At 39.8% G+C, this 26,879-nt stretch overlaps 1 protein-coding gene across 1 annotated transcript in view; it reads left to right on the top strand.

The window, feature by feature from the left end:
• LOC128739256 (neural cell adhesion molecule 2) overlaps positions 1-26,879 on the top strand; it is a 148,829-nt gene that overhangs the window by 55,518 nt on the left and 66,432 nt on the right. Inside the window, exons 5-6 of the mRNA XM_053834733.1 lie at positions 1,810-1,871; positions 14,583-14,827. Of these exons, the coding sequence (XP_053690708.1) occupies positions 1,810-1,871; positions 14,583-14,827 (307 nt within the window). The remainder of the gene's footprint in view (positions 1-1,809; positions 1,872-14,582; positions 14,828-26,879) is intronic.

Here is a 26,879-nt window from a genome sequence, read left to right as displayed (position 1 = left end):
ATTTTGTTGCTAACACGTAAATAGTCTATAATCAACGACTACAGAGTAAACAATTTTTTCCACCTAATTTGGCTTTCTGGACCATAGTGCATTGCGGTGGCTTGTGGGAGGCCGCAGTAAACGCCCTCTTCCGGTAACAGTTTACATTCAAGACATCAAGTCGATCTAGGTTCAATTGTCAAACAACACAATCCGTTGGAGGATAGGGTAGTTTTGCCCTTTTACAGATTTTTTTACTTTCAGGATATCAATTTTGTCTTGGTTCAATCAAACGAAATAGTTTCTAACTTGTTTGGATCGAAAGTCTCTATCACTTTTTTCTATAATCGAAATAAACAAAATTTCCGGAGATTTGACCCATTTCTATTATATTTTCTATACTAATCGATGCATACAAAAATTGTATGTAGTATCGGTTATTGACAGGACAGGAATATAGTAGAGTATTTGCTTACTCGTGTTAATCGTTAAAAATGGTATTAATAAAATCTTTCCTAGAAAGCTAGAATCCTAATGTTCCAAAGTTATAATAAGTTGTTTACAATTCGGATTTCAAAACCACCAACTTTCAATGGGATAAGCACACCATAACGAGCAAAGCCATGCTGGTGAATAAATTTAACGAAACCAGTAGCATCCATTTTACTGCATTTAACTTCTCCCCAAAATTCCACGTAATCTAATTTTGACAATGCTAAGCCCCAGAGCAGCGGTATTTCACACTTCCCAAAAGGCGCCCCATACTGTCGTTGCCGGCGCGCCACGGACTAAGCTTCGATCTAACCAAAGGATCGTTTCGTAATTGATTTCCCATTTATAACTGTGGTACGGCCGCAAAACTTCTACCGATACCTTTTCCGACCCACCCACTGCTACCCCTTCGGCTGTGTGCCTAGCCTTGGTTCCAATGCAGGTGCTAAATTTGAAATACGATGTCCTATCGAAAGTCGGCTGCGAGCCTAGTTGCACAGAGGCTCGACCGAGAGCGGCTGTTGTAGCTGTTCATAATTCCAACCATGTCTTCCTTGCTCCCTTTTTCGGTGGTCTACTAGCTAAGCCGAGCAAACCTGTTTTCGCACTAATCTCCAGATTTATACCCGGTCGTTTGTTCGAATGACGAGGTAATAAACTTGCTGGCAGGCAGAGCTGGCGGGTAAAAATTTTCCCGCCGTGACTAATGTCCGCCGGCTGCGGAAGTCAAAGTAGATCCCATGAATTTCAATAGGCCAACCGGAGTGTTATCGATTATTTTAGTAATGTGCTTTTTTCTCTCTCGCTAAAACCCTTAATGTACGCGATAACCTAGTACATGTATTGTCAAAAATAAAGTTAATCCTTTCGAACGACAACCGAAAGCGTACTCTACAAGTTTATGCCGTACACTTCCAAAACAATGGGTTAATTTAGAGGAAAAGTTTTCTGTTTCGTTTTTCTGGCAAAATGCACATAGAAAAGTTATATATCGTTTAACAGCAAAAATAAAAATAAAACTTCCATTAGCGGTTTTCCGGCTTTGGTTGTTTTTTTTTTAAATTCCCCAAACAATGCAAGACAAATGTAGTTGCAACTGAACTACCCTACCGAAGGAACAACTTTATTTTATTGCCCATTTTTTGCCATAAAAAAGGCGAATATAATTGATCCCCTGGGCAGTTCCCAGCGGAGGATTACGCCGGATCTGCCGACGCAGCATTAAAAATAACTTATTTGCATGGAGTGATCCCATCTAAACTAATTTCCTTTCAATTACGCCAAATGTTATACTTTACTTCCACTCTCATTTTCCTCGTTCTCATCCCTCTTCCGCAGATGCCGGGTGGATTTCCAGAAGTCACCGACGAAAAACTGTAGGATAGATCTGGATGTGCTGGGTAAGTATCCTTTTCAACTTAACTTCATTTTTTCGTTTTGTTCGCATCGTGTTGCGCGAGCCGTCGAATGGTGGTGGCCTCCTCCGAGAATGGCGACGACGACGGTAACAACAACAACAACAATATCTAGCCAGGAAATTGAATTGGCAAACTGGGTAGTCGAACGAAGAGATTAGGCCAGTCTCAACACGAGACTAACGGAGTTGAGGTTGTAAACAGTGCAGATGGGAGGAGGGAAATTTACATCTTGCCGGTCCTTTGGACCGGGCGCTCGAGCGGATAAAACCACGAATTGCATGCATTCACTAGCATTTACATACATACAAACACACACACGCTCGCGCGGTGTGGTTTCGTTTGCGTACCTGGGCGACCGAGCGGGTCCCGGGTTTGGCCGGGATCCGGAAGTTCTATTTGGATAATGTAAGCGGCAAAGTGTTTATACGAAATGCCAGGCTTCTGCGGTTGCTGGGAAATCGAATAATGGTTTCCATTGTGCGTCGTCGTCGAGAGCTTCCTGAGATCGTGCCTGAACTGAACTGGGAACGTATAGGCTAAGCGGAAGCCACCGACTGATTGACTTGCAACTTTGCTAACGTTGTTGTTTGTTTTCGGCGGTACGGAATCAGAATCCCTAATTAGCCGGGTGGGTGTCGATTGACTTGACGTTGAGTTAATTACTCAGTAATCAAGCTTTGTAAATAATGCATAACTTAGTTACTCTACTACGTTAGCTAGGTATTAATCGAACTCTCACACAAATCAAAACAAACGCAATAAAATTTTATGCCCGAGTCAACTATCAGTCAGCTGGTTCCTTCACTGATTGAAATAATTACCAGGTGTGCGACAGTTTATTGCCTCTCGGCAATTTTATGCACATCAGGCAAGAACCTCCCATCCTGTTTCTATTGTAACATAAATTGGTATTCCAGTGCGAAGAAGGTTGTTTACATTAGTAGTGTAATTAATGCTAGTGTAGGACAGAGCACCATTATACTCGCAAACGGCCTCGTCGTTAAAAACATTAAATGTTCGATAGTAAACTGAGACGTGAAGGGAATTTCTAACATTCATTCAAGAATGAGAACCTTACATCCCACCTAATGGGATGCTAAAACGGTTGATGATCCTGCGCTCGAATCGTTTTTGTAAATGAATGTGAGTGGCAAAAAAATGGTCATTGAGAAAAGGGAAAATAATTAGTTTACGTTTCTATTAAATAGACGCTTTCAGATAATGATATCTTTAGTTCCGGGGTTATTCCGGGTGAAGCGACCAAGAAAAGACCAAATTTGGGTGGACTGTTAATTAAAGATAAAAAATAGTAAATCAAAAGTACCTTTTATATACTACCACAACAGTTCTTAACAGTTGTCAAGAAACTTTGCGCTAAAGTTTGTTCCAAATATAGCATCTTGGGATCGGTAGTGATCAGTGATTTTTAGTTTAGCTTAGCTTAGGTAGACTGCTCGTGGTTGCACTCCGTGAGCTTGTAGTGATCAGTGATTTTTATGTAAAAACACCTGAAAACAAACACAGAATTTTTACTGTTTGGCCCAAAATAAATAAGCTGCTCAAATTTGATTCAAATTCGCGCAGATCGATTACACGTGGTTTGAGCACTTCGCGTTGAATAACGCATATATAAACTTCAAATCATCTATATACACTGTAGTGACTTTTTATTTGTTTTTTTTTTGACAACTTTTTTCACGCGAGTTTTGGAATTTACATTATTTTTTACTGCGCGAAGTCTAATTTACAGCCACAAAGAATTGCTCAAGTCTTACTTGTTAACCAACTGCAGACGACTGATTGTGATCAGCAGTCAGGCAGTTGAATGCGGTCGTAATCTAGACGTTACCGATGATTGCCGATACGATGATGCACCAAACGGTTCATATCGTTTCTCGCGACGGTAACGCAACGTAACTCTACCGAAATGGCGCATGGCGCCAGATATGTTAGGATGCTGGGATAAGCGATATTTTGTCTCTGGGGTATTCAACCCCTACACTTACGTGAATTTTGGAAGTTACATGGTTTTGTGCGCAGAATTTGGGACTTCCGCAATTTTGATTCAATCGAAACACACTCTTCATGTAAAGAGTTGTTAGAAATTAAATTTTTATTATATACACCGTTAAAGTAAGATTAGCACAATAGCTCAGAGTCCTCAGTGTCCTGGCGTGCCCTTTTGGCCAACGTTCTTAGTAAGGTGCAGTACAGACTTCTTAGCGACAAACTTTGATTTTTTCCAGTTTTCCATGGCCGGATCGAAGGTATCCGTATCCTCACAGGGACGCCATTTTTCCGGCCATGTTGGGATTCAGTATTGTTGAATAATTACTCCAGGAGAGTAGGGATGTGCGATATTTTCATTCGATATATCGAGTATCTGGTATCGATATTTAACCAATCGATATTATCGGATATCGATGCTTTTTCATCCGATATTATAGGTATCGCATGCTGCAGAAAAGCCAGCTTTTCACGCATAACTTTTTGTCAAATTTTATTGAACTCGCGTTTTTCAGTTCTCAAGCATTCCAAACAGGCATGTCTCAAAGCTGAACCACACTGCATGCCGCATTTCAAAAATGCTACATAGTTTATTTGAGTCGGTACGCTACTGCCGTGCCTGATGAAATAAACTGCACTCTCAATAAAGCAACCGCTACCCAATTCGATGTTGTCTTTTAGTCGCCGGTTTTTAACACTTCAGTAACACTCGGGATTGCGTGTGCTAGCTTCGTAACAGATCCTCGAATATATGCTGGACGTGTTTCTTTTTGCTAGCGTTAGGTTTTCGTATTCCCTCATCTATTTCATCACGGCCAACTGAAACAAACATCAAGCGCCTCCATGTGTGTTTTTGCAAACTTGAGAATACTCTTTTACGGTGAATGCCGATATCAACGGACTGTTAGGTAAATTGTTTCCTGAAGCCACCACCGAACATCGCATCGCTGCAAGCGCAGATTGATTTGCAAGAACCCTTCAAACTGTGAACTGTGAAGCGAGCTACGTATGACAACTTGCTTCAAACCGATCCTGCTCCTGATCAATTATTTATTCTCTGTCTAAAAATGCGTATCTCATAATCCAACCATGCCTTGTGTTACTCAAAATATTTCAGAAAATTTTCTTTTATTACTTAACATTAGTTTAATATTTCCGCATAAATAGGGCTTTAGCGAAATTAGCTGAGAGGAGAGCTGTCAACTTGGACCACTGAACCAAACATTCCGGCTTCACTCTAATTGTATGCAAATGACAGTCATGCCAGCGCCAGGCCGATATCAGTTAACTCGAAAATATGTTAACCGGGTGCATTAAAAACCACACCCTTCATGTTGGTTTGCATATATGAAAAAGAGATGAACTTCGTCGCGTCGTTTTTGGAAATACCGTATAAGCTACGTTCGGTGTTTTGCCCATGCCCGATTCCAATTTTGAATTTTATTTCTTGAGATGTGAATTATCTTTAAGATTTTCCCCCGTAGAGTACCACAATGTGGATAAATAATGTGAGAAGGTAAACTTATGTGAATCTTAATTACATCTAAGAATTTTCTGATAATAAGAGTTAATGTAAGCATTTATGCTGCTTATGTTGAAATATTACAAACCTTGCAGCAAATCACTGGGTTTTTCAAAACAAAGTTTTGCCAGGATATTTTGTTGCCTTTTAGACCAATCTATTAAACAATTGTTTGAAACTGATTATTTTTAGTTCTGGTGCTTGTAGTTAAAAAGCGCCCGCCTGACAAATAAATCTGCTGTAAACATGGTCGAGTGGAACCTATACGGTATCTTGGAGGAGCGGAGATGCCGGTGACATAAACAAGGCAGGTGGCCGCATCGCAAGCGCGTGACGGATCGTATCTGAAAACTTTCTGAATGTTTCGGGTTCCGATATCGGTGAATATCGAAGTATCGATATTTTGGTTGCGATATACTCATTACTCAGTATCGGATCCTTCCGATATATTGCGATACCAAATATCGATACTTTGGCTTTCGATTCCCATCCCTACAGGAGAGACAAATTTCTCTAGAAATTGGTCGAATTTTGGGGCAAGTAGGAGGATTCATATCCTTTGGAATAAATGTTAGGCTCTTGGAGGCATGCCAATACCTCTCTACTGTTGATGCGTCATGGCAAGGTGCTAAATCTGGCCAGAAGACAACAGGATCTCTATAAATTTCTATCATATCCTGGAAAGAAAACGTTTTTGTAAACACTCCTCTATGTACGTACGTTTTCTACGAAGCATTTGTAACGAACGCTGGCAAAACTTTACTGCATTCGCAAATATCTTGCCAACCCATCGCTTTTCTACCGAGTTTTCGATTTGAATGGATGTTTCAGACGGGTCTAATACTTGCCGTTTTCGCAACATTTAATGCTCAATTTGACATATGTCTTGTCATTCATTATTATGCATTTCGAATTGCCAGCAAGCATCGTATCGTGCAGCTTATGCAAACTGCTTCTAATCAATACTTTTTGTATTTTGGCTGCTTCTGCGTCTTATAGATTCGCAGATTCAAACTTTCTTTTGTGTAATTGGCGATTGATTACGGCATGTCAACTTTTTTGGTTACATTCCATACTGAAACCTCATACTTTTGTCTGCCTTCATTATATATATTCTGACTGATACTATACTGATTTTCTGACTGGGTCCATACTTTCTGGTAAGCCTTTAGTGCAAGAAAAGCATTGACCACGTTTGATCAAACAGCTGTGTGTGGATTTAAAATGGCAGCTGATACTTCGAATATAGAAGGGAATAATATAATGCTCGCAAACAATATGGATCAATAAATTCTTTGGCAAGCCCTATAATGACCCTAAATTTTTTTAGTTGCCCTTGCAACGATTGGCAAAAATGATTCCTGGAAGATATTTGAGCCCCCGTACAAAACGCTAATCCTCCGGTTGTCCTCTACGGTCATGAAACATGGAACATGGAGATCTGGTGAGCACTGAGTGCCCGTGGAGCTGAAGACCATCTACCATGGACCGAATTAGAAGGAGAAATTATGCTACGCAGGCCTTGTCATAAGATGTTAAGCCAACTAAATAAGTAACTCGGCCCACCCTGCGGAATTCAATACCATCGACAATGTAACCACAGAAGATTGGAGTTTTAATACGGTGAAAACACATGACTTCATATTTGGCAACGCTCACAATGAGCCAGCACCATTTATACTTGTTAGTAAATAAATCAATAGACCAATCTCGTTGTTTTTGTGAAGACCTTGAAACGAGGTCAGGCATGTAATTAAGTTTTAAGAACGGTGGTTTTTACAATTTACGGACGGAACCGTAAAAGAAAGTAACGAAAAAAAGAGTCGATAGGATCTAACAGATTGAGATCAGGCGTGAAGGCGAAAGATGAGGGAAGATGAGGAGGGTCATACGAAGCAGCACTTGAGAAAAGTTGTGTATCGTAATCTTTTATCCAAGCTGGGAGATACCACGGATCGAACCAAGCTGTAATCGGAGCATTACAACCGGATTCGAACCCACTCATCCTCCCAAGCAATGTGACTCGCCGGTAGTAATGATCCTTTGAACTACAGAAGGACTGGACTCCGACATCGTTAAAGAACACCAAGAAAAGTAAAGGTCCTATATTGCCACCTTGAGGAACTCCAGATTTATTGGAAACTCCAAACACATGGTATGAGTTAAACCATTTGACTATTTATTGAGAAGCACCAAGTCGAGATAGATTCCATAAGAGCATTGTCTTGTCAATTCCATCGAAAGTCAGTATGGATAACATCAACTTTTTTACATCGACGTAAACTCTAACAGGTGAGAGTGCAGAGTACAGACAAACCGACCAGGCATGAAACCGTGCGGGCCAGAATCTCGCAACTCATTTTTATTTCAAATAATGTAGATACCGCAGAGAGTCCAGCGATTCACGGTAATCCCTCACATTACGACGAACGCTAAATTTAAATACCGGGAACATAAACGACTGTTTCCAAATGTCAGGAAATTTGTCTTGCTCAAAAGACTTATTGAAGATTGAACATAACGGATTAGCGAACACGGCTGTGCAACAAATCAAGACTACCCTAGTAGCACAGTTTGTGTAAAATAGTTGAAGAGACTGCTATATGACTAATATAAGTCATAAAAAAGTTGTTTCAACTAAATGTGAATGCTTACTTGGGTATGTATAGGCGAAAAACTCGTCCTAATCCACGTTGGAAGGGAAAGAGGAACGTTTCCTTTTGGATTTGACGAAGTTTCATTTTTTCGGCTGCCTCCAAAAATCGAATAACGGTAATATAATTTTATAGACGTCGTTGTAAAAACTATAAAAATGGTAGTGGTCCCAGAGTACTCCCTTGTGGTACGCCACCTATTCTTAGGAATAAGGTAGCGGTAATCAGGTATGCTTTTGGGAGAGATACCAGGGCGTTCGGTTTTTGGCTAATAGAATGAAATGGTCTTTTTGGTGCTTTTTTTTGAAAATGGAAAACATGAATGATATTTTTCGAACGCATGGGGAATATCACCTGTGTCAGCCAAAAATTATTTGCATTTCATTTCTGCTGATATTGAAGACTATAGCTTCCTCAGTCAACAAGAATATCTTCGTCCGAAAAGCCGACATGGGTGTAAATAAAAGTCAATATTTGAGGTTTGTACAAAAATATCCCTAGTAACTATTCTAAAGCCACGCTGTTGTATTGGAATTTTGTAAAGGTTTTCTTGCGGTATTATTCATTACCAATACCAAAATTCAATACCATTCAATACCAAAATAATACACACTTGAAACCTTAATAAAACTGTTAATAAAGCAAACTTAATGCGGTTACTTATATTACCACTATAAAATTAGTTGGCTGCGGCATATCTTCTATATATATATATATATATATATATATATATATAAATGAATGTCTGTCTGTCTGTCTGTCTGTCTGTCTGTCTGTCTGTCTGTCTGTCTGTCTGTCTGTCTGTCTGTCTGTCTGTCTGTCTGTCTGTCTGTCTGTCTGTCTGTCTGTCTGTCTGTCTGTCTGTCTGTCTGTCTGTCTGTCTGTCTGTCTGTCTGTCTGTCTGTCTGTCTGTCTGTCTGTCTGTCTGTCTGTCTGTCTGTCTGTCTGTCTGTCTGTCTGTCTGTCTGTCTGTCTGTCTGTCTGTCTGTCTGTCTGTCTGTCTGTCTGTCTGTCTGTCTGTCTGTCTGTCTGTCTGTCTGTCTGTCTGTCTGTCTGTCTGTCTGTCTGTCTGTCTGTCTGTCTGTCTGTCTGTCTGTCTGTCTGTCTGTCTGTCTGTCTGTCTGTCTGTCTGTCTGTCTGTCTGTCTGTCTGTCTGTCTGTCTGTCTGTCTGTCTGTCTGTCTGTCTGTCTGTCTGTCTGTCTGTCTGTCTGTCTGTCTGTCTGTCTGTCTGTCTGTCTGTCTGTCTGTCTGTCTGTCTGTCTGTCTGTCTGTCTGTCTGTCTGTCTGTCTGTCTGTCTGTCTGTCTGTCTGTCTGTCTGTCTGTCTGTCTGTCTGTCTGTCTGTCTGTCTGTCTGTCTGTCTGTCTGTCTGTCTGTCTGTCTGTCTGTCTGTCTGTCTGTCTGTCTGTCTGTCTGTCTGTCTGTCTGTCTGTCTGTCTGTCTGTCTGTCTGTCTGTCTGTCTGTCTGTCTGTCTGTCTGTCTGTCTGTCTGTCTGTCTGTCTGTCTGTCTGTCTGTCTGTCTGTCTGTCTGTCTGTCTGTCTGTCTGTCTGTCTGTCTGTCTGTCTGTCTGTCTGTCTGTCTGTCTGTCTGTCTGTCTGTCTGTCTGTCTGTCTGTCTGTCTGTCTGTCTGTCTGTCTGTCTGTCTGTCTGTCTGTCTGTCTGTCTGTCTGTCTGTCTGTCTGTCTGTCTGTCTGTCTGTCTGTCTGTCTGTCTGTCTGTCTGTCTGTCTGTCTGTCTGTCTGTCTGTCTGTCTGTCTGTCTGTCTGTCTGTCTGTCTGTCTGTCTGTCTGTCTGTCTGTCTGTCTGTCTGTCTGTCTGTCTGTCTGTCTGTCTGTCTGTCTGTCTGTCTGTCTGTCTGTCTGTCTGTCTGTCTGTCTGTCTGTCTGTCTGTCTGTCTGTCTGTCTGTCTGTCTGTCTGTCTGTCTGTCTGTCTGTCTGTCTGTCTGTCTGTCTGTCTGTCTGTCTGTCTGTCTGTCTGTCTGTCTGTCTGTCTGTCTGTCTGTCTGTCTGTCTGTCTGTCTGTCTGTCTGTCTGTCTGTCTGTCTGTCTGTCTGTCTGTCTGTCTGTCTGTCTGTCTGTCTGTCTGTCTGTCTGTCTGTCTGTCTGTCTGTCTGTCTGTCTGTCTGTCTGTCTGTCTGTCTGTCTGTCTGTCTGTCTGTCTGTCTGTCTGTCTGTCTGTCTGTCTGTCTGTCTGTCTGTCTGTCTGTCTGTCTGTCTGTCTGTCTGTCTGTCTGTCTGTCTGTCTGTCTGTCTGTCTGTCTGTCTGTCTGTCTGTCTGTCTGTCTGTCTGTCTGTCTGTCTGTCTGTCTGTCTGTCTGTCTGTCTGTCTGTCTGTCTGTCTGTCTGTCTGTCTGTCTGTCTGTCTGTCTGTCTGTCTGTCTGTCTGTCTGTCTGTCTGTCTGTCTGTCTGTCTGTCTGTCTGTCTGTCTGTCTGTCTGTCTGTCTGTCTGTCTGTCTGTCTGTCTGTCTGTCTGTCTGTCTGTCTGTCTGTCTGTCTGTCTGTCTGTCTGTCTGTCTGTCTGTCTGTCTGTCTGTCTGTCTGTCTGTCTGTCTGTCTGTCTGTCTGTCTGTCTGTCTGTCTGTCTGTCTGTCTGTCTGTCTGTCTGTCTGTCTGTCTGTCTGTCTGTCTGTCTGTCTGTCTGTCTGTCTGTCTGTCTGTCTGTCTGTCTGTCTGTCTGTCTGTCTGTCTGTCTGTCTGTCTGTCTGTCTGTCTGTCTGTCTGTCTGTCTGTCTGTCTGTCTGTCTGTCTGTCTGTCTGTCTGTCTGTCTGTCTGTCTGTCTGTCTGTCTGTCTGTCTGTCTGTCTGTCTGTCTGTCTGTCTGTCTGTCTGTCTGTCTGTCTGTCTGTCTGTCTGTCTGTCTGTCTGTCTGTCTGTCTGTCTGTCTGTCTGTCTGTCTGTCTGTCTGTCTGTCTGTCTGTCTGTCTGTCTGTCTGTCTGTCTGTCTGTCTGTCTGTCTGTCTGTCTGTCTGTCTGTCTGTCTGTCTGTCTGTCTGTCTGTCTGTCTGTCTGTCTGTCTGTCTGTCTGTCTGTCTGTCTGTCTGTCTGTCTGTCTGTCTGTCTGTCTGTCTGTCTGTCTGTCTGTCTGTCTGTCTGTCTGTCTGTCTGTCTGTCTGTCTGTCTGTCTGTCTGTCTGTCTGTCTGTCTGTCTGTCTGTCTGTCTGTCTGTCTGTCTGTCTGTCTGTCTGTCTGTCTGTCTGTCTGTCTGTCTGTCTGTCTGTCTGTCTGTCTGTCTGTCTGTCTGTCTGTCTGTCTGTCTGTCTGTCTGAATGTTCTTTATAGACTCGGAAACTACTGAACCGATCGGCGTGAAAATTTGTTTGCAAGCATTTTTGGGTCCGGGAAAGGTTCTTATGATTGTTTGAGATCCCTCCCCCCTCTGGAAGGGGAGGTTCTCATACAAATAAAACTGAAATTTTTGTAAAACTCAAAAACTTTTCTATGGTGGTTTGAAATCCTTCTCTCCTCTGGCAGGAGGGAGACTCTCATACAATCAAATCAACCCCTCCCCCCACAGAAAGCACCTCTGTCTAGGTTTATTTGTTCTCCTAAGTCTACTAATCTCTTTTGCTATCCACCAGTTGGGTCCAAACGAGCGATAGCGAATAAGGAGGTGAAAAGGTTTTTGGCAAAATGAGAATTGGTTTTCCGCAATAGGATTCGACGAAATGTTATACAATCACGGCGAATATTTGAATGCCATTAGCTTTATTTTATCTTACGTAGCAATGGGGGGAGTTGTCTGTGAGGAATTTGTATGTTAAACTACCCGTGGTTTCATTGTTACGGAACTGCCAAAATGAATCATCTAAGGCTGAATCACCACCGTAGCCAGAGGGGGGCCCAATTTTGACACCAACTGTTTTATGTGCATATTTTTCCGTATAGAACTATAATCCGAGATATACAACTTATGATGTATAGCAAAGTTTAATTTGTGACAATACGAAGTTTGCCGGGTCAGCTAGCCTCTTATAAACTTCCTGTAAGTGGGACGTAGCAACCCAAGCAACAGTTCTGGTTTTATAAACCACTTATGATGGCTTTTATGACCAAAATTGGTCATAACAACCGCAATAAGAGTGTAATAAAACTCACATTGTTACTTTGGAATATAGTGCTTTTAATAATACCCTGGTAATACCCAGACCAAACAGATTTAGTGCTGCTATTTGGAAGAATATTGAAGTGCAACACCGAAAACAGTTTTTTATGTGAGTCAATATTGCCATATTCTAGAATTTTTTTGACCCGCATACCAAAAGTCATCGAAACAAAGTGTGAGTTGCAGGAAGAAACTTATTATCAATTGGTTTTATGTCACAGAAAGCATGGCGCGTTGATTTCCCCTACCTATCATACCAATATGCACGATAAAATTCAACGCGCATATGCTGCACAACTACGGAAACTGTAAATATATTATTTATTCTTTCGGATATTTTTTGACGGTCGCTGTAAACCGAATCGATCAGGATGGTCTGACAGTAAAACTTTAACTTTTCTTCCCAGGGCAATATATTTCCAAGCTAATTTAGCTTATTTGTCAAACTACAACCTATATGTTTTATAGCTTTATCGAACAAAGCGAAAATTAATTTATTGCTTAGGTTGGCATACGTATTTCTTGACATAAGGAAATCATAATAAAATGAAGAAATCATAAAGCAGGGTAGCACCTAGCACCTGACAAACGGGGACAGAAAAACTTAGGGCTTAGTTTCTAATGCAATGGGGGAATTTTCGTAACGAATACAAATGTTTAAATTACTGGTAAATAAAGGAGAACGTAGCCAATGACAAGGGAGCTTTAGTAAAGAAAATGAATAAGATGATGGAACGGAGACGGAGTAGAAGTGATGCAATTAAAAAATTAAAATTAAAAAAGAGGTAAAGAGGGGGAAAAAGAGGAAGAAAGGAATAAAGGAAGAAAGGAAGATAGGAAGAAAGGAAGTGAAGAAGAGGAAAAGAGAGGAAAAAGAAAGAGATGGAGAAAGGAAGAGATGAATAGAAGAAGAGAGGAAGAAAGGAACAGAATAGAGGGAGAGAGGAGAGGGAGAAAAAGGAATGAAGAGAGAAAGAGAGAACGTGATAAAAAAAGAAGAGAGGAAAAGAAGAACGGAGGCAGAAAGGAAGAGAGGAAGAGAAGAAGAGATGAAGAGATGAATAGAGGAAAAAAGAAGAGGAAAAACGCAGAGTACGTTGCTTTCGTTTGTTTCCAGAGAAAGCTAGGTTTGAGGTATTATCTTGGATCTTAAAAAACGAAGAAAGATAGCCAAAAATTTTATTCGACCTTTTGCTCAAATGTCGCATATGGCAAAATTACAACCGTATAAACATAACAAGTCTTGATATACTTTCCAGTCGGCTCAAACTTTGCCCGCGGAATACATGGACGAGTTCAGTGATAGCGAGAGCATCCATGGCAGTATGACAGTGTTTACGTCCATAGCAAATCATTGCGGGGCGTAGGAACAAAATTATCAACGTACTACGAATACTACTCGAACCGGAACTACTAAAGTTCCTCATGGTAGTAATATGGAATCCTTGCTACCTAGTCTGTTTCCTATAATAGGAAAAAGACAATTGCCGACGGCTGCAAGATTTACTTATTTTGGCATATTATTTTTAAAGTTCTTGTCACCACCTTCTTCAAATCGGGCAAGACGCAGGCTCTTTCGAAGAAATAAAATCCGAAAAATTGTCTTTACTCCAAGCCTGTGTAGCTTTCGGCTGGTGAGACGGTGCAGAATCTTCTTGGAAGCAGTATCTTATAATCCTTATAGTGTTTCGGTAATTAACCGATTTTTAATAAAGCACGTTCAAAAACACTGACAGATATTACTAATTTAATGAATGTTTCGTATTCGTACAGTTTTTTTGATTACGAAAAAAGATCGGGTTTTCTTAATTCACAAATCACACGTGAAATCGTGAATTTATTTTATCAGGGTCACTCTTTCGTCTCATAATAAACGTGTTACTAAATTAATAATTGTTTTAATTGCTGTACGGTAAAAGAACAATCCCTGTACGGGATTATCTGCCATGCGTCGTGATGCATTTACGATGGTCGTTCAAGCCAGTGCGCGAAAATCGAAGACGGAATTTGCACTCATAGGTACTTACAATAAAAGGTTAGAATGACTATAACGAGTTATGCTGCACATCAATATTTATTACTTGGCAGCTGTTTTGTCATTCATAAATTGAAATGGACCTTCCTCGAAGTTCCATTTGTGACCATTTAATATTACATCCTGCGAAAAAAAAACTGTTCTCCGTCCACTTTGACCAATAAAATGAAAAACATTCCGACTCAGCTCCGGTTAGCCATTTAAAAAACCATTCATTAGCGAAGACCCTTTTACCGAGATAAATTACCGGAGATGACATAAACAACGTCATTCTCGGAAGGCCATCAAAGGAAGACGAGACTAGCAATTAGTATCGCGTAAATTTCGAGGTCATCTCATAAACTCCTTCCTCTTTTGCTCTATTCAACAGTGCCCCCGTCGAAAGTGACGGTCCTGGACGAGCTGGGAGCGGCCGTGCAGAACAACCTGGTCGGTCCGTATCGGGAAAATGCCGACATCAATCTTACCTGCGTTTCCAGCGGTGGCATCCCGACGCCGAAGGTAACCTGGTGGCGCGAGCACGCCCTGCTGGACGATTCCTTTCTGGTGCTCCCGGACGGAACGGTCAAAAACGTTCTCTACCTGGAGAAGCTGACCCGGGGCGATTTGCATTCGGTGAGTATTATTTACCATTCACACCCGAAGTAGATTAAAATCGGCTTAGGTAGTATTAAAGCGATAAAACTCTGCGGCGATTGCCGGCCCGTTCACTTATCGATTAAAAGAAGTCATAAAAAACCTAATAATAATAGATTGCCATTGGATAAACCGCAACCGGGATACGAGGTTTCGGTTCGATCAATCGCAACGCCCTTGTCGCCCGACAGCGCCGCCCGACTGGCCGGCCGCTCGGTGGCCGGTTTGATGAGGTGGGGCCCATAAACGGATTACTACTTCGTCGAAATAGACGAGAAAGAACGATCAATAATAAAAAAAATATCCACCACAAAGTAGTAATAACAAACACCTCCAATTAACCTCCGCTAGCCGACATGACCGCGACCGCGGTACTGCTTCGGCTTATAGACCGAACGTACCGGACTCTGGCTTGATTGGATTTTATATACGTACGTACGCGTATTTCTAGGTGAAAGTATTAAAGAAGAATCTATTTTCAATCCCTTCGTTTTTTTTCCTAGCTTGCTATAAAATGTGCCGGATTGGAAGAAAAAAATGAAACGAAACGAACAGCAGCAGGTGCGGAAAGAGGAGATTATCTCACACGAACGATTCCAATGAAGTGAATCACTAAGCTCCTCTAAGCGGTAAATGCAATCGATTTCCGCTGCTTCAGAAATCATCTTTTCTGATAAACAATTAAATTATGAACTATCCGCCTCAGCTTACGCTTGAACAGAGCGCAGCCAAGAGCTAGCTAAAGTTAGACCAGTGGTTCCTGGTCTGGTTTATTGATTTTGTCATCACCTCCGAATCGGTAAACCACGCATTCACACACACGCACATCACACCATAGCATGGGCTCGGACTGCCTGCTAGGTAAGACCTTCCGATTCTGTGGTTGGTGTGATCGTCTATCACTGCATGCTCGACGATTCGATCCATTCAAGCGGAAAACCCCACCCAAACCGCCCACCACAACCACCTTCATTTTTGTTTGCCGGCCGGTCGGGTGGGTGGGTGGATAGGAGGAAAAAGAATCACTTCATTTTACGCTAATGGTCATCGATCAATTGCCCTACCGAGCATACAATTTCGATCCGATGCTGTTTGACGGGCGGTTTTGGTTTGGGGGAAGCAACAGAGGCTAGACTACGCGGGCGAACCTCTTGTAAGTGGGGGCAATAAAATCGTGAAATTGTAGCGGTTAACGGTGGAAATTAAATTTTATGTTAATTTTTTGCCTTCTTCTGACTGCTGGCCGTGTATCGAGCGTCCGCTACGGCAGTGTTCGGTGCTGTGCCTGTTCGATGGTGATACGCTACTTAGTAAGTGTTTGATTAGATGAAACGAGCTGTTACGGCTAATTTAAAATTTATCGACACCTACCACATAACGAGAAGGAGCAGAAATTTTCAATGCCTTCGCGCCCCACGGGCTGGTCGGGTACTGCCGGCTCTGCCGGTGGACTAATTTTATTTTCTCGAAAGAATTTGCATAATCCTGACTATGAATATGGATGTTGGCAGCGCAATGAAGTCACATTGTATGCGGCTCTGCCGTGCAGTAAAATTGATTCGTAAAAAATGAGAAAAGAAACATATGGCTGGGTGGCTGCTGAACGGTGGATTTTATTGGTTTCTACCTTGATGAAGCAGTCATCAATCAATGACGACGGCGGCGACGGCGACGCTATGCTGCTTAAATAGAGCGGCGCTTGGTCACGTTCAGAAACCACTCAGCAGACTAATTGAAGATGTGATGTGGCTGTTCATTACCACATTGATTGAAATGTTCGATTGTGATTAGGTGTCAATTGCAATGTCTCAAGTAGTAAAGCAACCGCACCTCGCATTGCGATCACTGGCGTGTCCAGGCCGTGCCAAACTGAGGCTCGTGCCCCATTTTCCCTGCAATTATTGTAAAACAAAATAATTTCTGTTACCCAAAAGTCCGTTCATGCCCAAATTCAAGTCCAATTCCAAATACAACTCCAAGTGCAATTCAAAACCAATTCGTACCCAATTTTAATTCCTACCTCGAACATTAACCTAATATAAAAGTCTCATGAACCAAATAGCGCAGAGCAAACAGTTTCTTATGAAAACCTAAGAAATATATTGACAGAAGGATTACTGATGGATCCAGAGGTAGTCTGTCTCCTGCTGCTCTCCCGAGAAAGAACCAAAAAAGTAATAATGAGACAGAAGGATAAAAAACGGAAAATATCACGAGGGAAAACGTGATAAAATATGGACAAACAACATAGAAGAAGAGGAAACATGCGAGAAATAAATGGAAGAAAAGTAAAAGCATGACAAAATGGGACGAAAAATACAACATTGAAGAAGTAAAAAAGTAAAAAAAGAAGAAAAATTGGTAAAGAAAGCAAAAGGAAACTGGATTGTTAAAAAGAGAACGGAAAACAACACAAGAGAACAAGGAAAAATGATAAAGAAAATGAGAAACCAGAAAGGAAAATAAGGACAGGACTTTTAAAAAACGGGGTGAAAAAAGAAGAAAAATGGGATAAGGGGAAAAGAAAACAAAAAAGAGAACAGGAAAAGAGAAAAAACGAAACAAAAGACTCTCCATTATTAACGAAAACAGAAGACAAACGAGATAAAACGGAACAGAAAAACAGAACGTGACAGAAAAGGAGGAAAAGTAGTCATAAGACGAAGAACGGAACAGTCAAAAACAAAACATGAATATAACAAAACGACAGGAAACGTTACAAAATGGGCCTGGAAACGAGGAAAAATGGAAGCAAAAATACGAAAAACGTTACAGAAAACAAAGAGAAATGGCGAAAAAACAGAGAAAGGAAGGAAAACGAAACAAAACGAGAAAAAACGGAGCCAAAATAGGAATGGAAAGAAACGGGTGGAAAAAGAAGTAAAACTGATTTCACCTCAAAATTTTTTTCATGCCAATGCACAGCAGTCCAAAAGGGCGAAAAGTAGAACTTTTTTGCTAGTGTCTTTTGTTTTCATTTTATCATTTACGGTCTTCAGCACTTTTGTTCCTATGAATATCCCCCTTAATCTACTGTCTGTCAAAAGTTAGTCATCGCTTACTATAATGAAAATAAAAAAATAACTTTTTTGTGTTAGAAAATATAGACATAGTTTCTTCGGCAAAGTTGTAAATAATGTAAAAACAAGAAACTTTGCTGAAGTAATAAAATTTCTATCTCTATCGAGTGCTAAACTACTGGACATTTTCTTTAAGACTTCTTTAAAAATTGGCTTTTCATCCTTCATTTTTCTTAGTTACATTTTAGTAGAATACAATGTTCTAGGCAATTATCGAAGTACTCAGAATACACGTTTTTGCAGAAGACTGCGAATCTCTTGGACCTTTACTTGCCAAGTTATCGTAAATTCAAACTTTAAATTTCCATAGCTTCACGAGCTCATGGGGTAAGCGGATTTATGAAACTAGTGCTTCATTTTAAAGCCTAAGTCGAGTACTATAAACTTGTATGGGTTCCGCTTGTCCCCAATCATTCAAATGAGATTACGGCAAGCATTCGTTTTATGTGTTTTGCGTTCGCTATAGGCTCGATGCACGTTCATTCTTTTGTGTTAGGATATACACACATGGTTTTTTCGGCAAAGTTGTATAAAATATAAAGACAAACAACTTTGCTAAAGAAATGACATTTCTATCTCTATCGAGTGCAGAATTATAGAGGATTTTCTTTGTAAATTCTTTAAAAATTAGTTTTTCATACTTAGCTTATGTTGGTTGCATTTTACAAGAATATATGGTTCTAGGCGATTATTAAAGAACTCAAAACACATGTTTTTGCAGAAAGTTTCAAATCTCTAGGACCTTTCCTTACAAAGTTATCGTTTATTTAAGCTTTATTTTTCTTTAACCTCACGAGCCAAAAGCGATAACTTTGTAAAAACAGGTCCTAGAGATTTGCAATCTTCTGCGTGTGTTTTGAGTCCTTCAATAATCGCCTAGAACCATATATTCTTGTAAAATGCAACCAACATAACCTAAGTATGAAAGACTAGTTTTCAAAGAATTTCCTAGGAAGATGCTCTATAGCTCTGTACTCGACAGAGATAGAAATGTCATTTCTTTAGAAAAGTTGTTTGCCTTTATGTTTTCTATAACTTTGCCGGAAAAATCATGTATCTATTTACTAACACAAAAGAATGGACGTGTATCGAGCCTTTATCGAACGCGAAACACATAAAACGTATTCTTGCCATACTCTCATTTGGGTGGTTGGGGACAAGCGGAACCTATACAAGTTTATAGTACTCGACTTAGCCTTTAAGATGAAGCGCTGATTTCATAAATCCGCTTGCCCCTTTTTATCCCAAGGGCTCGTGAAGCTATGAAAATTTAAAGCTTGGATATACGAAAAATTAGCAAGTAAGGTCCAAGAGATGTGCAGTCTTCTGCAAAAACGTGTATTTTGAGTACTTCGATAATTGCCTAGAACATTGTATTCTAGTAAAATGTAACTAAGAAAAACGAAGTATGAAAAACCAATTTTTAAAGAAGTTATAAAAAATATGCCCAATAGTTGAGCACTCGATAGAGGTAGAAATTTGATTTCTTCAGCAAAGTTGCTTGTTTTGCAATATTTACAACTTTTCCGAAAAAACTATGTCTATATTTCCTAACACAAAAAAGTAATTTTTTTATTTTCATTATAGTAAGCAATAAATAACTTTTGGCAGTTTTAGATTAAGGGAAATATTCATAGGAACAAAAGTGCTGAAGACCATAAATGATAAAATGAAAATAGACGACACTAGGAAAAAAGTTCCACTTTTCACCCTTTTGGACCTCTGTGGCAACGTAAGAACCGATAACTCAATATTTAATGAACGGAACACAACACTAATAGTTCCTACAAAACGGATAGTTTACGTTTTAAGCCGACCGGTTTCAGGAAATATGTTTCCCATCAAATTTTTCCCCGTCTATTTAATGTTGAAGACTGAAGGCATGCATCGCCACACTGAAGTGAAAAAACCTTTGTTATATACTATAACAAAGGTAAAAAGAGAACAGTACACGAAAAACGTGACAGAGAATGTGGAAAACTGGGTGCAAAACAAGGGAAAAATGCGAAAACGGAAAAGAAAACAAGGGAAACCGAAATGGAAAAGAGCAATAGAGAGAGAGAGAGAAAAAAAGAAAACTGATTGAGAAAACGAAGGAAACGGAAAAAAGAGTCCAAACAGAATATTAAAGAGAGAAGTTAGGACGAAAAAACGGAATGGAGCACAGGAAAAACGCGTTAACAAAGGGACAAACGGTAGTGTGAAAGTCAGCTCAAACCTGGTTAATACTTATAGAGCCTAATATTTGGTGTTCTAAATTAAAAATTAGATAAATGAACAAACGGCATAGAAAAAGAGGAAACACGTAAACGATAAAATGAAAAAAAGCAGTCATGAACAAAAAACATGACAGAATGGGACGTGACGGAACATGGAAAATAAAAATAAGCAGAAAAGAAGAAACCGGGAGACGTAAAAAAGAGAAAATGAGGCAAAAAGAGGAAATGAGACTAAAAACAGTGAGAACGAATGAAAAAATAAAAAAACGAGAAGAGAAAATAAAGAAAAACGATTAAGAAAACGAGGAAACCGGAAGAGAAAATTAACAAAAAACGGAAAGAAAAAATGAGAAAAAAAGGAATAGGACGAAAAGAAAAACAGAAAATGCGGGAAAAACGAGACCAGGAAAAGAGGAAAAACAAGACAAAAGTAATGGAGAGACAAAATGAAAACAGACGGCAAACAGGCCAAAGAGAAAAAGAAAAACAGAACGTGACAGAAAAGGAGGAATAGTAGTCATAAGACGAAGAACAGAACGAAAGCGAAGAGAAATAGTAAAGTAGAAACAGAGAAAGGGAAACAGTGGGCAGCGGGCGGGGAACAAAAAAACGTGAGACAGAAAAAAGGTAAAACGAGGGAAAAAGGAAACTAGACTGAAAAGAAAACAAGGAAAAATGTAAAAGAAAATGTGGAAACCAGAAAAGAAAACGAGGAAAGAAAAGTTAAAAAATGGTATCGAAAAAGAATAAAAATGGGATAGGAAGAAAAGATAACAAAAAATACGGGAGATATAATATAGAGAAACTTGAACAGAAAAAGAGGAGATGAACGAAAACAGAAGACAAACACGGATAACAAGGTGAAAAAAATCAGAACGCTAAGAAGAGTGAAACGGATCCAAAAAAGAAAACGAGATACGAAAAGAGAAAACGAACGCTAGGGTGAAGAAGAGAGAAGAAAATCACATGACAACGAACGAAAAACGAAACAGAAAACAAGAAAGAAAAAAAAGAAAATAGCACGGAGGACATTAACTAATCATACGGGAAAGATGAACAATGAAAGAGAAAAAAAAGAAGAAAAGTTCGCATGTTAAAAAGAAAGCGAATGAAAAATTATGGCAAGGAAAACGGGACGTAAGAAAAAGAAAGTGGAAAAGAAGGAAACGAGAGAAAAAATAGAAAAAGTAACATAAAAAGTGAAAACAAGACAGAAAATGAGGGAGAACGGAGGGAGAGCAAACAAGGAAAAGGGATATAGAAAACGAGTAAGACGTGAAAGAAAATGAAGACCACTTTACAAAAAGGAAGGAAAACGAAGCGATAAAAGAAAAAAACATTATAGAAAAATAAAATTAAAAGAGAAGAAAACTTATCCAATTTAATTCTACTATGTATATTTTATTCACGACAGATACGTATTTCGCCTGTGACTTGCAGGCTTCCTCGAGTTCGGTTCGAAAACAGACACTGAGGAAGCCTGCAAGTCGTAGGTGAAATACGGTGAATAAAATATATATAGTAGAATTAAATTGGATAAGTTTTCTTCTGTTTTAATTTTAGGTTTCGTATTCTACTAAGACGCTCCAAAAACTTCAGTCAATATAGAAAAGGAGAAAAGAGAAGAAGAAAAAACCGGGAACAGAACAATTAAAAAACAACAACAGAAAAAGAGAAAAATGAAGAAAATACAAAAAACGGAGACAATCGGGATAAAACGAAAAACAGAACGTGACAGAAAAGAAGGAATAGCATGACATAACACTAGGAATAACGGAACAGACAAACCAAAAAATTTGAAAAGGGAGTTAATGGGACATGAAGCATAAAACGAGACTGACAAAAAGGAAAACCAGCCACCTGACCATAGAAGAAATGAGACGAAAAACGGCAAGGAACAGAGAAAAGCAAGAGGGAATTTAGAATCAGGAAAAAAGCGGACAGAAAAAAACGAAAAACGAAGCAAAAAAGAAAAAACCGTGTCAAAAAACGGGAAAGAAACAGAGGGAGAACGATTCAAGAAATAGAAAAATGGAACAGAAAAACACAGAATCCAAAAGGGGAAAAATGGCTAGAAAAAAGAAAACCATTAATGGAAACGGAAGAAAATTGAGAAAGGTAGGTCAAAAGGGATTTACAAAGCGCAAAACGGGATGAGAGAATAGGACAGAAAAAGTAGAAAATAAAGACAGGAAAAACGGAAAAGTTAAACTGTACAGAAAGAGACGAAAAACGGAAGATAAAAAAGGAAAACCGGAACGTAAACGGAGAAAGAGAGCCAAAACCAGAATGAACGTGACAGAAAAGAATGAAAAACTTGGCAAAAACGGGAAGGAAGAGTGTGATAAAGAAGAAAACTTTATCAAAAAAAAGAAAAAGAAAAGATGGAACACGGCAAAGAAAATTACAAAAAAATATGAGTGAAATACACGGGACGGAAAAGAGGAGAGCAGAAACAAAAACTCAACGGTACAGAAAAGAAGAAAAACTCAACCAAAATGGAAAAACTGAACTAGAAAAGAGGAGGAAATGGAACAGAGAAGAAGTATAATTATAAAAACGAGAAACAAGAAAGGAAACTTGGGGAATAACAACAACAAATGGAGACAAAAACAGAATAAACGTGACAAACAGAAGGAAAGACAAGTTTAAAGCCTTTAAAGCGGAAAAAGAACACAAACAAAGAGAAAAATCGAGAAGAATACAAGATAAAAAGAGTTGGAAAAAGATGAAAACTTGAAACAAAATAAGTTAAAAGGGAAAAGACGTAAAACAGGAAGCGAAATACCAAAAAAAAGGATGAAAGTTAGGAGGAAAAACAAAACTAAAGATATGACAAAATGTGTCAGAAAACGAAACACAACGGAACAATGAATCAATGATAGAAAAGGAAGTATTGAAAGAAAAGTGAGAGCGAAATTCAAATACCTACATAAAAGAGAAAAAGCTGAATAGAAAAGAGGAAAAAAGTGTGAGAGACCAAAACAAAAAATGTCACTTCTACATTCAAATAAAACTTCTTGCCTAATTGTGCGTCCATGTCCAGTATGAAGTGAAACATCATCAAATTATTCCAAATTTATGTCCAATTTATTATCAAATGTCAAGTTCAATGTTACGTTCTATTGCCTGTCTGTATTTAAGCCCAGTGGTAAGTCTAATTTAATTCCAATTTAAGGTCAAATATAAACTCTGGTTTCAAGTTCAATTTCTAGTACAATTTGAATTCCAATTTCCACTCTAATTTCAAATAGTTTCAAGTAATGCTTCAATTCTAATCTAATTTAATGCCCCATGTCAAGTACGATTTCAAGTGCAATTTCTACTTTAATTTCTAGTTCTAAGTTCCAGTTCTAAGTCTAATTTCTAGTCCAATTCCAACTTTATTTTGAGTCCAGTTGCACTTAAAAGTTCAGAACTTTCAACCCAATCCTACGATTACTCGATTTTTTCAGGCTGGATGCCCCACCTTTTGCTTATATCTAGGCACGCTAGCGAATGTGACCTTTTGATTATACAATTAATCTTCTGCTATAGTTCAAAACGCGTTAGCAATTGACCTCCCCAACCAAAGTTCAAAATATCAAACACTGCAACGTTCGGTGTGATTTTTGCTTTGCCGTTTTTTACCGACACGTCCCACTTAAAACGTGCCGCAAAATTTCAACCGCACACGCATTGCATCAAACGGAACGGGCCGCGAAAATGCCGTCAATTGATTTCTAATGTTCGACAGAACGACCTCCATCAAAACATTCATCGTAAATCGCGGTAAATTGCGATCATAAACAAGCGATGTTCTCTTCTCCATTGCTGGTCAGCAGCAGCAGTACCACACTCACCCACGCCACGCCACGAACCATCCGACTTTAGGCCCCCCAAACCCGCTAGCCTAGCCGATGGGGTAGAAAACTGGAATGAAGCCAAATTCCAGCGGACTATTTCTCCCCCCGCCACTCGGGGTGGTTCCGTCTGGTGCTGTCGGCCGACCTGCGGTCGCTATTGGACCAGAAATCCGCAAACCGTGGTACAAATAATTGTATAATAAAAAGTTTTCCCTCACTCAGACCGAACCGTATCCGCCGCACCCATATTTCATTTATGGTTTCCTCACTCACTGCTTGTCGAGTGTAGGTCAAAACGGCCACTAGGGAAGTTTTTCCCGAAAAGAGCCACTAATTATACCGTACTGCTGCTGCTGCTGCTTCTGGTTTCGGTAGAAACGGACCGACCGCAGAATGGTACGGTTTGATAAAAAGGTAGTAATTAGCGGAAAAATCAATGAGAAAGGAAACCGGCAGCCAAACTGGGAGGTATTTTCGCGGAAGAAGTTTACTAAACTGAACGTTGAATAAAAAAATCCGATGCTGTAAGCAGTGTTTGTTCAATGGATGATTTATGAACACTTCCAGTGCAAAACGACGGCCCTCGACCGAAAAAAGGGGTTCGAAGAGTTATGACCGGTAAGGCAAAGCCGAACAAAAAGTATTGGTACATCTTGAATATAGTCTGGTTTACTTGCTTATCAGACTGAACGTGCGCGCCTCGCCGAAGTTTCCGAAGCGACCATCAAAGCCCCCCAACAACAAGGCGTCTTTATTCACCAATGAAATGGACCATTTTGTTTTGCTATTGAAATTTTACGTTCTCCTAAATTAGGAGGCCCCGTTTTATTACGGCCAAAAAATCGGGTTCGTAAAAAAGAAGACAAATAACCGCAATCTAGCTGCTGGGCCGCTACCCAGTCAGCCAGCAACAGCAGCGACGAGATGGCGGGAGGGCTTGTAACGAACGCCATATTGCGGTTTACCTCATCAGCGCGTGGAATTGACCGGCCAAGATGGTGCGTAAAATAAATCCTTTTCGTACGGAACCGAACAGAGGTACAGCGTCTATATTATTCGCTCTGCGAACCTCCAACAATGGCGAAAATTGAAATTGATACTTTCGTAAGCCTATTATATTAAAAAATTATTTTATTTATTCCACTATCAAAAGTTTTCCAAACAATTATATGCAATCCCCTGCGAGACAAGAAACCCTTTTTCCTCATTTGGACGTCACTTCTACGCTTTTAGCTCCTCACCTGTTATGTTCCGCACCTACTTGTGAATCTATTTTCTTCCCGAAAATCGCTGTAAAGAAAGAGAAACAAAGCTCTTTCCTTATTTTAACCTCCCCTCGTGCAATGGTCGACCGCCTCCCCTTTTCAGACTCCCCTTCTCCCTATTGTTTTCCAGCCACTTGTAAGACTACTGTCTGTCAATTCTCGGTGTTTGACTGGTTAATCACAGGAGACAAATCGATTTGCTTTCTCTCAGTCGGATGTTACGTTCTCCGACAAGCGTCGAGTTTTATTGCTATTGCAATACATTGCAATGTGGAATTTTCAGCAAACCTTGTGGTCAATATTTCATATGATATTTTCCAGATTTGCAATGAAACAACTAGCAAATGACACAGTTCTGTAAAGAAGAACTGGACTTTCAAACGGAGTAAATTTTTTTTTTCGGCTGCCATCTTGGATTTGGTCGCTATATTGAATTTTATCACAAAATCGGCGTTTTCGCCGTGAGCCTCCCAATCGATTTTCATTTTAATACCACCATTGGAAAGGTGAGAAAAAATGCCACTTATCGGTTGCAAGGGTCACAGTTTTCATATAATTATTGTGATATTTCCAAATTTGCTATGAAATAAACGACAAACGACACGATATTGTAAAGAGGAAGGCTGGAGCTTTCAAATTGAGTGAAAAAAATAAATTGGCGGCCATCTTGGATTTGGCCACCATGTTGGATTTTATCAAAAAACGCCATTTTCGCCATGATCCCCCAACCGGTTTTAATTTCAAAACCACCGTTGGAGAGCTGACAAAAAATGATCATAGCAAAATTTGGAAATATCACAATAATTATATGAAAACTGGGACCTTGCTACGGATAACTGGTTGTTTTATTCAGCTAATGTCAATGTACACATAATTTGCTAGGTGATTCTTATAGCATTTTTTCAGCTTTCCAATGATGGTCCAATGAAAATCGGTTGGGGGGCTCACGGCGAAATTGCCGATTTTGTGATAAAATCCAAGATGACCGCTAAAAAAATTTTTACTCCGTTTGAAAGCCCAGTTCTTTACAGAGCTGTGTCATTTGTTCGTTATTTCATTGCAAATTTAGAAAATATAACATGCTATAGACCTCAAGGGGCCCACTGTTTCGAGGTGATAAAAGTATAATTCTCATTTTTTAACCATTTCCAACCAATCAAGTACAAAAGTTCTAATATTTGAACACCTCGTGTAGGTAGTGGCCCCGTTTCAACGAGAATTATCTATAGACATGTGACTTGTTGGTTTTTGTAACGCTACGGTATGCGTAGGCTCTTTTCCTCTAACGTCTTGTTCCACCCTAGGGATACTATGAAACACCTGCATTTCGTTATTGTTTCACCACTTCCTTTGTTTAAGAAATGATCTATCTTTATAGAAAATTACCCAGACGTCTGACATAATTTTTAAGACAGCGTAAAACCAAGAGCGTGCTCTTTTTAGATATTTTAAGACTGATTTAACCATGAAAAGTTCGACAATATCAAAATATGAACGGAGCGGAGAAAAAAGTAGGGACAGAGTTGGTAAGAGTAGTTCAGAATAGGGATAAAGAAGGGCCAGAATAGTAACAGAATAGGAACAGTGTGGGAAAAAAGTAGCGTCATAGTAGGGATAGCGTT

Source organism: Sabethes cyaneus, chromosome 3 (assembly GCF_943734655.1).
Source record: "Sabethes cyaneus chromosome 3, idSabCyanKW18_F2, whole genome shotgun sequence".
Lineage (NCBI taxonomy): Eukaryota > Metazoa > Arthropoda > Insecta > Diptera > Culicidae > Sabethes > Sabethes cyaneus.
The sequence above is the reverse complement of the archived record's forward strand: the minus strand, read 5'-3'. Positions and strand labels throughout refer to the sequence as shown.